General features: G+C 45.1%; 1 protein-coding gene across 1 annotated transcript in view; it reads left to right on the forward strand.

Moving 5' to 3' along the window:
* Positions 1-5651: 5651 nt before the first annotated feature.
* Positions 5652-14988, forward strand: part of PARP1 (poly(ADP-ribose) polymerase 1) — a 41002-nt gene continuing 31665 nt past the window's right edge. The window contains exons 1-2 of the mRNA XM_072948644.1: positions 5652-5948; positions 10325-10490. Coding sequence (XP_072804745.1) covers positions 5829-5948; positions 10325-10490 — 286 coding nt within the window. The 5' untranslated portion in view covers positions 5652-5828. The remainder of the gene's footprint in view (positions 5949-10324; positions 10491-14988) is intronic.

A 14988-nucleotide genomic window follows, 5' to 3' on the forward strand; every position in this document is an offset into this window, starting at 1 on the left:
TGAGCTGGTGGAGACACATTTCTCTGCTCCTGTTCAGTCACCCATTCCCCACCCTCCCACACACACACAAGAAACTAGGATTTCTTTGGAGCTGGACAGACAACTGAGAGCAATAAATATCTACAAATTTCAGAGAAAATTGAGCATGCCTGAAAAACAGGGATTTGATTAAATAAACATTTTCTGAGAGCCAACTAAATGAAAGGCCTCAAGCTGGCATAGAGAGAAAAAGTTCATCAAACAGAATTTCTGCCAAGGAAGAGCTGAAACCTAGTCAGGGGACCAGCTCTGGCCACAGAACCAGGAAGGGCCTAGGAGAGAGCAAGCTTTCAGCACAAAGAAAAGGTTGGAGGAGACAGTGGCTTAATAGGAGGCTCTGTAAACTGAGAGGGAAATGGCAGAGGTTGAGTTCTCATCCTGCTTTTAACACTGGATGACCTTGGGCACGTCCATTCATCTCTCCACGTCTCCATTTTCTTATCTGAAAATAAAAACAGCTCCTGGAAAGAATGTAGCTTAAAAAAATAAATACAGAGCACAGAGATTGTGTCTGCCCTGGGAGGAGAGGGGAGGAGAGGACCTCTGTCGTTCTGTGTGGGAGCCCAGGCCCTGTGGAGAGGCCACGTGGAGGTGTTTCAGCTGACAGCTCAGCTAAGAGCCAGCTGCAGCCACGAAAGGATGCCTTTGAGTTAACTCCAGCCCCCTTTGACCGAAACCACCTGGGACCCTGGGTGCAACCCAGCTGGCTGAACCCAGCAGAGCCCCAGAAACATGACGGTAACAATCACAGCGACTTGGGTTGTTTCCACCTTGCAGTTTTGGGTGGTTGCTTCTGCAGCAGTAGAGAACTACAACAGGGAAGTAGCAAGAGGGCGGAGGACAGCACTGACCGAAGACCCCACTGAAGTGAGCAGCCTCCATTCAGCTCCAGCCAGTTGACGCCATGCGGGAATGCAAAGGCCCAGTGACCCCATATTTCAACATTTTCAAGTGAAAACAGAAATCCAGGCTTTTATGAGAAATATCCAGGTTTGGAAATGTTGACAAATAGTTCAAAAAACAATTTTAAACCTATTCAAGACAATGCTGTGGGCTGAATTTGGCCTTCAGGCCACCAGTTGTTTGTGTCTGGTTAAGCAAAGTGGAGTGATGACTGTCTGCCTAGCCCCTTCTTTCTCTGGGGACCTCCTGCTCCCCATCCACATGGCTACAGAGAAGCCCTCATGTTCTTACCTGATGGTACCTCTGGGTCACTGCTAATTGGTCCAGGGGTGGGCATCTGACCCACACTAGTTTCATCAGAATTCTTACTTGGAATGTTTTATGCAAAACAGAGAGAAAAAGACCCCTTGGTGGTAGGAGTTGCAAGAAAGTGAGGTCAGGAAACATGGGTGGCCTTGACCTCTGCCATATTGGCAGAAGCCAGTCTACTATAAGAGAGGAAGATGCTCCAGAGAAGCAGAGACAAGAAACAGAGAGAGTCCCACAGCATCTCAGTCCCTAGATCCCACCAGCCCCAAAGTCCATGTGCATTTAGTTCTTCCCATCTATTCCACAGATACCCCAGTATCCCCTCCCCAAATCCCCTTTTTGGTCCAGCTTCTTTCAAGCCGGGTTTCTATCACATATAATTAAAAAGTTTTAATACGGGAGCTCAGTGGAGGGTCCTAAGCAGGGTAGATGTCATGATCAAATTTATTTTTTAAAAAGATAACTTCGGCAGTGGCTGTTAGAAGAGGGTGAGATGAACAATGCTGAGGGAAGAGGTGGTCAAGTCAACGGCAGAGTGAGAGAGAGCAATGGGCAGGAGAGGCAGCAGACAAGGGTTAAACCACCAGGGATGAGCAGGTCACTAGACATTTCCGGTTCACGTTCTTATGTGAAAACTGGGGTTTAAGAAATACCTACCTAGAGACATTGCTGAGGCAAGTGAGAGTGACGGGCACTGGGCAACTCTGTGCCTCCCTGAGGGAAAATAACTGAATGTAGGTAGAAGAGGTCTGAAGAAGCCTGGAGGCCAAATGCCATCACAAAAACTCTGTGTAAACTTGCCAGAAGGAGCCCGGGGAAAAGCGCCCAGATCCTTCAGTTAACTTCTCATGATGTCCTTTAAAATACTCAGAAAGCTAGAGAGCCTTGTCTGCCAAAGAGAAAGGAAATCGGAGGCATGGCAGAGTGGACAAGGCCTTTTAGAAAACAGAAGTGAAAACGTCTATTCCTCCTGAAGTGGAAACAAAAGGAAGTCCAGGGACTCCAACACACCCAAAAGGCCTCCTTTGGCCTCTTTCTCCTGTTCTGAGTACCACCCCCAAACCCAAGGAGATCCTGGTCTGTCTACTGGCAATGATGCAAAGAAACTGGGAGGGATGTGAGTGACGGTGCTGCAGATGGCAAGCAGGCTGAAAAGAAGGCTGTTCAGCGGAAGGAAAAGTACCAAAATGATCTTGCTGCATCCTGAGCCAAAGGAAAGCTGGTATGGCAAAAAAGGATACTGTCAAGGCTGATACAAACAAGAAAAAAAAGGTAGAGGAGAAAAACAAAGGAGAGAAAGATGAGGAGGAGGAAGATAAAGGCAACAAAGTTGAAGATGATGATGAAGAATGAAGTGGTTCTAGGGCAGCTTTTTTTTTCTTTCTTTCTTTCTTGTTTATTAAGCATTTAATCTTCCCTGGACACAATTCATCCCTTTTAAATTAAAAAGAAAGAAAGGAAGGAAGAAATGTCAAAATTTGGTAAGATTTGGGTTTTTAGAGGGAGATACTATTAAAAAGAGTTCCCAAATAATTCTTTAGACAACCCTGTCCTGGGTATTTTCGATTGCCACCAACCCCATCTGGTATCTATTATATATGGGTTGTAAATCAGCATGAGAATTCAAAGCAGGTTCTTGTCAGTGCACAGGACAAATTAATTGCATAGGGGCATGGGCATTTTTCAGCTGTCTCTCACACAGCTTATACAAAATAGTTGTTATTCTGTTACTGAAAAGTACCCTATAATTGGGGGTGGGAGAGTTGCAACTGTTCTGTGATGGTCTGAATGCTTCTAAGTAAATGCAATAGTTTATTATTTTTTAAAACCCATTTTATGGCATTATAATGAGGGGCAAACAAAATAATGTTTAGGGAAGCCCTTTGTAAAATATGAAAATCTGTATAAGCAGGAAGTAACATTATTAAACAGTTGTGGCTGTGCAGAGGAAGTCCCAAGCGTGGATTCATTCATTCATTCAACAAAGATTTTTGCACGCTTGGCACTATTCCAGGCACTGAGGATGTTACAACGAAAAAAAAATAGCTAAAAACCCCTGCTCTGGTGGAGCTTACATTTTGGTGAGGGAGACAGATAATAAACAAATACACGTGTAGAAAGTGTGCTGTAGAGTAGTACGTGCAAAGAAGAACATAAGCAAGACTGAGCGTCTTAGCAGGGCTGGTGGCAGTGATTTGTAAGTAGAAGCTGAACCAAGAGAGAGAGTGAGCCCTGAGCTCCCTGGCGGACTGTTGGAGGGAAGGGGACGGGACGGAAATGCCAATCTCCGAGGTGAGAGTGGGCTTGCAGTGTTCGGGGAACCCGCAGGAGGCTAGTGTGCTTCAGGCAGTCGGAGTTGGGGGAGAGGGTGGCAATGAAGTCGGAGAAGCAAGCCCCCAGGGCTCAAATTCAGCCACAGGAAGAATTTTGGTTTTTGTTCCAAGTGTGATGAGAAGCCTTTGGAAGGTTTTGAACATATAAGTAACACAGATTGATATCTAAAGCAACCTCACATGTTTTCATGGGAGAAAAGGCTGCAGGAGGGCTGGCACGGAAGGAGACTGTCTCGGAGCCACCAAAGATGACGGCAGTCCTGATAGTGGTGCTGTGCTGATGGGAAAATGGTGAGAAACTACTAAATACCAAATCGGGATTCAGGGATGGATTGGATGTGGAACAGTCAAGTTGACTCCAAGGCTTTTGGTCTAAGCAATGTGGAGAAACGTGGACCATTTCCTGAGATGGAAAGCACTGGGGGAGGTTTTGGACATCACTGGAGAAGCATACAAAACATCCAGACAGAAATAACGAGTAGGCAGTAGAATATGGCTGGCTCTCCTTAGGGTTCTAGGGCTGGAATTCTCAAACTTTGTATGTGCACACAGGACCCATTTGTCCATCCAGTGAAGTCTACAGACCTCTAATGCAACAGTTGCTTCTAGATACACTATTAGGAAAGCTATCGAAGAAGTCACAAAACAGAAAGCCTCACTGACCAAATTAAGATGCTTGAATTGTGTTGCTTATTAAATCAATTTGAAACACCTGATTTAAACCTCCTGCAGCAAGGGGAACAGCATGGGGTAGATAACACATATGGGACAGGGTAGGGGTGAGTGGGAAGCATACTGTCCTGGCATCATGCAGTGTTCTACTGTTCTGTCTCTCTCTGTGTCTCTTTCTCTCAATATCTCTGTCTCTGTCTCTCTGCAGCATCAGCCAACCCCACTGATGGAGGGGTTATGAAGACCAGAGCTGAAGATGCTCTAGGCTACTCAACAGAGAGTACTGGGAGCCAACTCATAGTCACCTATCAGAAGTACACCTGGCCGCTGATGTAGCCTGCAGTCAGCCTGCTGAACAGACATGGGTTTTATCTGCAATTCTTGTGCAGAGCATATGGGACCATTATGTTATCACCAGTGAGCAGCCATTAGGGGTGACATAGTTGTCAACCCAGAGGTCAAATGATCACCCCTTTTGATTTGGTTACTAGGTAAAATTCTTTTATTTGTTCCATCATATATTCCACCTGCTCTATTTACCTTCTAACCAAGATTCTTGCCTATGTCTCACAATCTACTTGCCTACCAACATCCATGTCTCCTAAATTACTAAGCTCTCTTCTCTATATTTAACAAGTTTTATGTTTCATTCATCCTTTTTATTTTTCTTGTCTTCTGTAGTGGAACTGATTATTCCCAAATATAGCCCACTCCATTATAATAATGTTTTAAATGAATAAAATAAAATGCAAAGAATTTAAAAAGAAACCAGTTATATAAAAATATAGTTCTACATTAAATAAGCTCTAATAGCAGCAGGTTTTTTAACTACCGCAATTTAAGCAGTGATGAGCTTAACAATACCGAGTTCTCTCCCACAATTGTAAAGTGATAGGAAAACAGCTGTGATGACTATTGCTGACAAATTCACAGCTACTGCTAATGCAGCTGGGATTTGTGTTCACGCGTTAAAATTCATAATGAAGGCGATGCTGGATTTCAGTTAGTATTCGGTCCTAATGGTCTACGGACTGCGGTTAGAACCCCCACTGAGGGCCACTCCAAGTTGACCTCCCTTTAGCAGGCCGACCACATTCCCGAGCCAGCCCAGCTCTTTCCAGACCTGCCAGCCCTCAGGGGAGAGAGGATACACTTATTAAAAGGGGACGGGGTGGAATTAGTTGTGATAGCACGTAAGACTTCTTAGGGACAAGTGGTTACAGAGGCGGTGCCTGATGGTTCAAAGAGCTAGCTACAGGCTTGGTTCCGGCGGGACCCTGCCCCCAGCAGCCCTGTCCGCCTCGCGCAGCCGCGGGCGCCGAGGAAACACCGCCCCGCAGCCGACAGGGGGCGCGCGCGCCGGCGGCCCCGCCCCGTGAGCTCGGGCGCCGGGGCGTGCCCGCCGCCAGGCATCAGCAATCTATCGGGAGCGGCGGGTGGTCTGCGCGGCGTGCTCGGCGGCGGCGGCTCTGGGCGGTTGGGCGCTTACTGGGACCGGCGGGAGAGGCGGTGGTGGTGTGTTTCCAGGTCGCGGCGTCTGGCTCCCGGAGCTGCAGCGGCAAGAGAAGGAGGATGGCGGAGTCATCGGATAAGCTCTACCGGGTCGAGTACGCTAAGAGCGGGCGCGCGTCTTGCAAGAAATGCAGCGAGAGCATCCCCAAGGACTCGCTCCGGATGGCCATCATGGTGCAGGTGCGGGCGGAGAGGCCGCTTTGTACGCGGCAGGGGCTTCCGCACGTCCCGGAGGGGTGGGGGAAGGGCTGGCCCGGAGCAGCGGGCCGGGTCGGCCGCTCCGAGACTGCGCGGGGCCTGCAGGCGCTGCTGCTGCCCCTCGTCCCGCTTGTGGCCCGCAGGGTGGACCCTTCCGGAGGGTTTTGCTGATCTTGCAGGAAAAGCCCGGGAATACTGTCTGGAGCTCGTGGTACCTTTTACTTTGGGAAAATAAGGAAGTAATTCTATCCTTATTTCTGGGTGTTGGAATTCCTGTTTGTTTTATTGCCATTCGCCTTGGGAAGAAAATGTACACGTGGTCTTTTGAAACTAGTCTGGTTTTGACCTACCTCGTTCTGGAAGATTTTTGTCCTACATTGATGGTGGCGACTGGCAAATGAGGATTTTTTTTAATCTATTTTTGGCTATCATTTCAACACCCGCTCACTCTCTTTTTTTTCTAATTATGCAAAACTATGCAAGTTGGTTCATTTCAGTAGAGCGCATTCACTTTTGGCTTAATTTATGGTTTAAAACATTTTCCCCAAACTTTCCAAGTTCACAGACACGTCCTCTTGATGCATTTGCAGCCATCTGGTTTGAGTAAGAATGACTGTGGAGGTTCCTCGTCTGGGCTTCGTAACAAACAGATTAGGGAAATTTCCCTCTGGTGGTCCGGTCCCTGAGGCTTCCCAGATGGCCAGAGGGGTGCTGGAGTGCCTGTGAAGTTGTGTCTGGAGGCCTAGGTGGAGAGGTTCCTGCCTCCTCCTTCCAGCTCCAGTCTGTCTGGGTAATCCTGGTTCCCACCTACAACGTAAAGCTATTATCAAGCTTAGTGCTCATAGTCCAGGTAACTTGATTTTCCCTCCCTGCGGTGAGACAATAATGTATTTTAGGAATGACCAGATAGTAGTTATGGGGTGAAGGGAGTGGGTACCAAGTGTATTTTAGGCTGTCTCATTTCATAATATGACAGGGACTAGGGTTGTCATCCTGGTATCTTTAGGGCCACCTGAACTCAATACCTAGCACACAATACTTATTCATTCAGTAAACACTTGCTGAACACCTACTAGGTTCCAGTCACTGAGTAAGGTACTAGGGACACAAAGAGAGACCATCTCTGGGAGCTTCTGGTTTGGTTAAAAGGGTGATGACTGGTTAATTGCTGTAGAGGGGTGGGTGCTGCTTATGGAGCTGTGCACTGGACGTTGTATGCGCAGGATGGGAGCTTGCAGCCAAAGTGGCAGAAGTTGAGGATAGAGAGGTAGACAAGGCCTACTATTTGAAGAGCCGTATCTCCCACAAAGAAAGCATCTTTTCATTTTATCCTAACGTTTGGGCGGCTGATGTTCCAAAGTTCTGTGTTAATGCGGGGGCTCTTAACCTGGAGTCTGTGGGATGACAGAACTCAATGGCATATAGTCCATGGGTTCGGATAAGAAAAAATTTTTATCTTGTCTTCACTAGCCTTTAGATAAAATTCATTCTTTTCTTAAAATTACCTTCATAATTATGAATGTAAGCAGCAAAGCAAAGGTGTTATATAACAGTACCTGTGATTTTTGTCATCTATAATAGTTAACTTTCATGTCACTTTACAGTTACTGGGAATTTCTCAAAATAATCATTTATATTCATCACTACAAGATGACAGTAGTTATTTTGAATGGGTACTATATCTTGTTATTTAATGCTTTAAAGTTCATGAATTGCTTTATCCCAGTAAACTTCTGAAATGTTTTGATAATTATTTCAGTATGATTGATTTCCTTTTTGAGCCTCTGTATTTTATCATGCATTTTAAAATGTCAGTCTGAGAAAGAGACATCCAGAGGCGTCACCAGACAGCCAAAGAGGACCCTGTTCTATTGGGAAGGACAGACAGAAAATCTAAGTCCAGCCAGAGTGTGGAGGCTAGAATGACACTGGTGAGGGACAAAGAGTCCAGGGGAGTATGGGTGGTTTCTTGAGTAATCAATTCTTGAACCAAAGCAATTTAACATTCGGGGCCTTCCTTCTGCATTCCTGATAGTGAAAGAAATTATTATTAAAAGTAATTGTGGTTTTCTCCCATTGTAATGGGGGTGGAGTTGTAATTCAAACTGTAACATTGGCCCTGGAGGCTGAACTGGTGGCGGCCAGAAAGAAAGAAGTCATTCTTCTCCCTCTCCCCACTCCTGGGATCCAAAGACCGTCTTTTACATTTGTATGGGAGGACTGTTCTCTGAGTATCTAATACCTGATACTGGTGTCCCCTGAGGCAGCCTCCAGGGGATGAACTGGGCTTTCCAGTCCTGACTAGGAGGGGCTGTGATGGGCCCTGGTGCTCTAGGGAGCCCCTGAGGCAAACAGCCTGGTGGCTTTCCTTGTAGTGATGGTCATTTTGCGTACTCTCTAGGGTGGGCTGGCTGTGGTACGGCCTCCTTTTGTGGCCCATTTCTCAGGAAACAGACTGAGAGTGGGGACACTGGTGCGTGGTGGGCGCCCCTGTTTGCTGAGTATACAGCCAAGGATCCTGCTGTTTGCTCAAGCCCTGTGGCTGCCGAGTGGAGGCAGTAGTCTTGTGACCTTTGTCTAGTTCCCTTCCTGCCGAATCATCCCGGTCCTCAGTTCTAAAGGAAAGCCCTGCCTTGGTCAAGAGTTCTTTCCTTTCAAGGGAGAACAGGGCCCCCAACAGCCCCCCGAGCTTGTGCTGTGAATACACCCATGCCCAGCCCTCTCTGGTGCCTGGCACTGGCTGGTGGTTGGGGACACACACAGAGACCAAAGTTAAGGGGCAGGTGTGGAGCCCCAGCAGAGCAAGGAAGAAATGTCAAGAGTTCCAGTGGGGTGAGGGCACATGCCTTCCTCTGCACTTAGAGAAGGTGTAGACGGGGTACCAAGGTGGGAAGAGCCAGTTCAGAGCCACTGCAGATGTTGTAATCAGACATCCAGATGCTTAAGAATGTGTCGGCTGCCTTGGTGAAAGTTTAAGAGCCAGGAGAAGAATCCCCTGTCTGAAATGCCATTTGTTGTCTGTTTGAGGAGGGCTGTCTTTTGTTCGATTTGGAAGGAGTGTCTTTTCCACAGCAGGAGTTCCTCCATCCTCCTTTCTTCCTTCTTCCCTCCATTTTTGAGTACCCACCACAAGTAGGCATTGCAAGTTGCTAGCAAGACAGGCGTCAGCCCCTCTGGGAGCTTCTAACCCAGTGCAGGACACAGACAGGAGGGGGCCTGCGGGGACCTGAGGAAGTGCTGTTCCCTCAAGGTAGGGCGGGGGAGCATCCCGGGCCCAGGGAACAGCCAGTGCTGCTGTAAACTCAAGCTGCGTGGTGCTGAGGAGTCCTTGTGCCCCAACCTTATTAACTCTACATTTTGTTTAATACTGGATATTAAATCCAGAGAGAGGTTGCTCACTGAGTAGGAAGGGGCCAGTTGGGAGACCTTGTCACTGCTTTTTCAGAACACTTCCCCTGTCCCCATGACTCTGTCCTAAAAGTTCTGCATGGTATTTATTTTTAATACTGTTTTAGTATTTTTATGCCATCCGCTTGGCATTTAGTTTTATGTCCTCTTAAAGCAGATGTTTGGGGCCTCCCTTGCTTCAGTCAGAGCCGTTTGTGTATTTTTAAGTACCTCTTCCTGCCGAGTGGTGTAGTGGAAAGAACTATGGTCACAGGTTCAAGCTGAGGCTGAGTCCCTTGCCTGTGTGACCCACCCCCATACAACTGTCAAATGGGGTGGTGGTTTCCCAGAGGCAGTTGCGGGGTGTCCCACGAAGGGACCTCCCAGTTCTCTAGGGGAGGGCGCCTCCCTCCCGTCCCTTTCTCTCTCATAGATGTCGATTCATTCCACACACATCTGTGTGGCTGCTGCCAGCGTGACGCTTCTGGGACACATTTGCCTGGCCTGGTGCCTTATCTGGGACTCATTCCCCGTTGTTCTGAGTGCACAGAGCCCTTTGGGCCACACAGGTCCTGGTGGCCTGGCCTGATGGCAGTGGTGGGGCCTCCCCTAGTGCAGGGATTCAGGGAGCAGGGCGGCGTCTTGTGTTTCCCATGCCCTCACCAATCTCTGAGCTGAGTCTGTGACTGAAACTCATGGGCCAGTGTGGTGACAGTATGTGGCTGAGTTCTGATCTGAAAGGCCGCTGGTCTGTCCCAAGGGTGGGCTTGGTTCCCGTCCCGGTCCCGGTCCCCAGAGCCAGCTCAGCACCCGGCAGTCACTTTCTTAGCTCAGAGAGACCATCCCCAGGGGTGGGTGCTGTAGCCCATCCGTTTGCAACTTTTCCCCTGCAGCCTGGGCTTGGATGTGGGGTGCTGAGAGCCAGGCTTGAGCTCACTGCTCTTTTTCCTCCTCTGACTCCGCTCTTCCAGTCGCCCATGTTCGATGGGAAAGTCCCGCACTGGTACCACTTCTCCTGCTTCTGGAAGGTCGGCCACTCCATCCGACACCCCGACATCGAGGTGGACGGGTTCTCCGAGCTCAGGTGGGACGACCAGCAGAAGGTCAAGAAGACCGCGGAGGCTGGAGGAGTGACGGGTGCGTCACAGCGGGGAGGCGGCGGGGGGACATGGGGGTCTTTTCCAAGAGAACAAAGGGAAAGCCCTTCAGCTCACCCCCTGTCTGACACATGCGTGTGGAGGACAAGGTGCTGTTGCTTCAGCAGCACCTCAGTGACCTGGTGACATTTTGTTTCTCCAGATGCTTGAAATATAGCCCTTAAATTTGTTGTGGTTTTTTTTTAATAGACATTGTTTTTTAGAGTAGTTTTAGGTTCACAGCAAAATTAAGCAGAAATAACAGTCAGTTCCCAGATACCCACAGAGGCAAGTCCCCCAGAGATGGTCCATTTGTTACCATCCCTGAATCTACATTGATGCATCATCTCCCAAAGTCCATAGTTTATGCTAGTGATCGCTCGTAGTGCTGTACATTTTATGTGGGTTTGGGCAAACGTATAATGACATATATCCATCATTATAATGTTGTACAGAGTATTTTCACTGCCCTATAAAATTCCTCTGTGTTCACCTGTCTTTCCTTCCCTCCCCCCAACCCCTGGCAACCACTCATTTTTTTTTTACCCTCTCCATAGTTTCTCCTTTTCCAGAATGTCACAGTTAGAATCACTCATTATGTCGCCTTTTCAAATTAGCTTATTTTACTTAGTAAATTGCATTTAAAGTTCCTGCTTATCTTTTCATGGCTTGGTAACATTTCTTTTTAGCACGGAATAATATTCCATTGTCTGAAGGTACCACAGTTTATTTATCCCTTCACCTACTGAGGAACACCTTGGGTGCTTCCAAGTTTTGACGATTATGAATAGAACTACTGTAAACATCCAAGTGCAGGGTTTTGTGTAGACATAAGTTTTCAGTTCATTTGGGTGAATACCAGTTTGCACAGTTGCTGGTTTGATTATATGGTAAGAGTATGTTTAGATTTATAAGAAACCGGCGAGCTGTCTTCCAAAGTGTCCAAACCATCTTATATTCCAAGCAGCAGTGAATGAGAGTTTCTCTTACTCCTTGTTCTTATCAGCATTTGTTGTACCAGTGTTTTGGACTTTGGCCATTCTGATAGGTTTATAGTTGTATCTTGTTTTAATTTGCAGTTCCCCAGTACCATATGATATTGAGCATCCTTTTTTTTTTTTAATGTTGAGCATCTTTTCACATGTTTATTTGCCATCTATTTATGTTCTTTGGTGAGAGGTATGTTCAGATATTTTCCCCATTTTTTAATCAGGTTCTTTTCATTGTTGAGTTCCTAGTATAGTTTGGATAACAGTCCTTTATCAGATGTGTCTTTTGCATACAGTTTTTCCCAATCTATGGCTTGTCTTTTTCACTCCCTTGGCATTGTCTTTCACAGAGTGGAAGCTTTCAGTTTTAATGAAGTGCACCTTATCAGTTACTTCTTTTGTGATTTGGATCTGGTGTTATATCTAAAATGTCATCACCATACCCAAGGTCATCTAGATTTTCTCTTGTGTTATCTTCTAGGCATTTTATAGTTTTATGTTTTACATTTAAGTCTGTGATCCATTTTAAGTTAATTTTTGTGACAGGTATAATGTTCATCTAGGTTAAATTTTTTGCATGCAGACGTCCAGTTGTCCCAGCACCTTGTTGAAAGGGCTGTCTGTTCTCCACTGTACTGCCTTTGCTCCTTTGTCAAACATCAGTTGACTGTGTCTGTATGGGTATATTTCTGGGCTCTGTTCTGGTATCTTTATCATAATCTGTATATTTCACCAGTACTGTACGGTCTCGATTACGGTAGCTCTATAGCTTGAAGACAGGCAGTGTCAGTCCCCTGACTTTGTTCTTCAATGTTGTGTTGGTTACTCTGGGTCTTTTGCCTCTCCGTGTAAACTTTGGTCAGTTTGTCAATATCCACAAACTTCACTTGTTGAGATACCTTTAAATTTTAAATGATTTTTTTTTTTTTATTACCTTTTGAAGGAGATCTTCCATGACTGCATTCTCATTTCTCTGCCTTCCTGGGAACTGACCCAGTTTAACCTGTTGTGACTCCAGGCTATTGATGGGAACATCAGCTGCCTTCCCAAAGGAGTCATTAGTGCCTATGCTAAACTGTTTCCTCTGTTTGCTGTCTTTCTTGCAACTGTGTATGTTTATCTCTAACTTCTCTGATCTGCTGGAAACGGGTCAGAAACAGCTCAGAACTGTAAATGAAAATAACAATAAATTTGCCAAGAAAGGGTCTGGAGGGTGAGTGTATCAGTTTTAGCAGAGGGCAAATAGAATAAAAATTTTCTTGTTCTGTGGTTGTGTTCAGGATGGTGGGGGTTATCCATTTAGGGACCTAGGTATGTTATATCTAGTTAAAATTTATATGTTCAATTTATGTTATTTTATAATGTGAAAGAGGATGGTAATTTTGCTGTAAATGTGTTTCTTTTGTGAAATTATAAGTCATAAAGTTAAGATACTACCTACTAATTGTCAGGGATCTTTTCATCCAAGGAGCCTAGCTTAATATATTTAGACATACAGAAAGTTTAAATCATCCCAGATCCTGTAATTCTGAGAGAACCTTCATTAATATTGTGGAGTGTCTTATTAGAAAAATTTTTTCTATTCAAATATTGCTCTATGTGTTTATCTTCTTCACTGTAGAAATAGGATCCCACCCTAAGTATTACTTTTTTTTAAAGGCTCAGTCACCTTTTTTAGTGGTAAGATATGCATAACAATATTTACCATCTTAACCATATTTTAAGGGTACATTTCAGTGATACTAAATGCATTCACATTGTTCTGCAGCCATCCATCTCCATCTCCAGAACTTTTTCATCTTCCCAAACTAATGCTCCATCCCTATTAAACTGTAACTCCCCTTTTCTCCTCCCCCAGTCTCTGACAACCACTATTATTTCTGTCTCTATGAATTTGACTACTTCTGAGTATGCATAGAAGAGGAACCATAATAGTATTTGTCCTTTTGTGTTTGGCTTACTTCATTTAGCGTAATGTCTTCAGGGTTCATTCCTGTGGCATACATCAGAATTCCCTTCCTTTTTAAGGCTGAATAATGCTCTGTTGTATGGCTGTACCACATTTTGTTGATGAATCCCTTCATTCATCGATGGACATTTGGGTTGTTTCTACCTTTTGATGCTTGTAAATAATGCTGCTGTGAGCATTGGGACACAAGTATCTGCTCCAGACTCTGCTTTCTATTCTGTTACATGTATACCTAGAAGTGGGATTGCTGGATCACATAATAATTCTGTGTTTAATTTTTTGTGTAAACTGCAGTACTGTTTTTGCAGCAGCTGCAGGTATACATCCCCACCAGCAATACACAGTGTCCTGATTTCTCCACATCCTCATCGACACTTTCATTTTCTGGGTTTTGGAGGTTTTTGGTTTAGGTGTTGTTTTTTTTTTTTTTTTTTTTTTCCGGGTGTTTTTTTAATAATACCCATCCTAATGATTTGAATTGTATCTCAGTGTGATCTTGATTTGCATTTCCCCAGTGACCTACATATTGCATTTTACAACTTAATACTTACTCTTTTCACATTAAAGTTTACAGATTTCTGTCCTTATCTTTAAAGGTATTTAGTATTCATTTATTGAGATCTTGCTAAATTTGGTGCATAATTTCACATGTTTGACATACACTAATTTCATCAAATCCTTGCAGTTTATCAATTTCTACAGTTAAGAAGCTGACACACCTAGAGGTCAGGTAACTGGTCCATGGTTACACTGGTAAGTGCCTGAGCCAAAATTCAAATCCAGACTCTCTTGCTCTTAAGACTAGACTTTTAACCACCTAGCTCTGTTACAAACAGAACTGCTGCATATTTGTCTGTCCTGGGCACGTGTCCAGTTAATGCTGTAATTCCAGGAGGGGGGATTACTGCTAAAAGAGATGATTCCGTGTGTGCCGAATTGCCTTTCAGTAAGGCTGTGTCTCTTGTGCTGTCAATGAGTGATATACCCACTTCTCCACTTCCACACCATCCCTGGGTATTTTCATTTTTTTTTCATTTTGCTCCTAGTGAAAGAGAAAATTTTGTCATGTGTTGATCAGTCATTTGTGTCACTTTGATATTTGTGTGTGTCCTTGCCTCGTTTTCCTTTCCTCGTTTTTCTTTTTCTTAATGAAATGTGAAAGATAACTAATTCTTTGTCTCATGTTTTGCAAATATTTTTCTTCTTTTGACATTTTTATTTTAGATACATTTATTGTGTGTTTTGTCACATTGAAGCTTCACCTTTGACTTAATGCTCTTGTTGTCAGATCTGTCTTCTTATTTACAGAATCTGTTTTTGGTATTTTGAAATATTTCATCTGGAGTTTTAGAAGTAGTATACGTACAGTTACGTGCTATGTGTACAGTTCAGTGAGTTTTGACAAATGCATACACACGTCTGACATGCACCCCATCAAATTTGTGTACCTAACGCCCCCTGAAAGGTCCCTTATGCCCTTTCGGAGTCATCCTCCCCCTCACCAAGGTAACCACTGTCCTGATTTCTCTCTCCCTCTGTGG

This window comes from Vicugna pacos, chromosome 23 (genome assembly GCF_048564905.1).
Source record: "Vicugna pacos chromosome 23, VicPac4, whole genome shotgun sequence".
Taxonomy (NCBI): Eukaryota; Metazoa; Chordata; class Mammalia; order Artiodactyla; family Camelidae; genus Vicugna; species Vicugna pacos.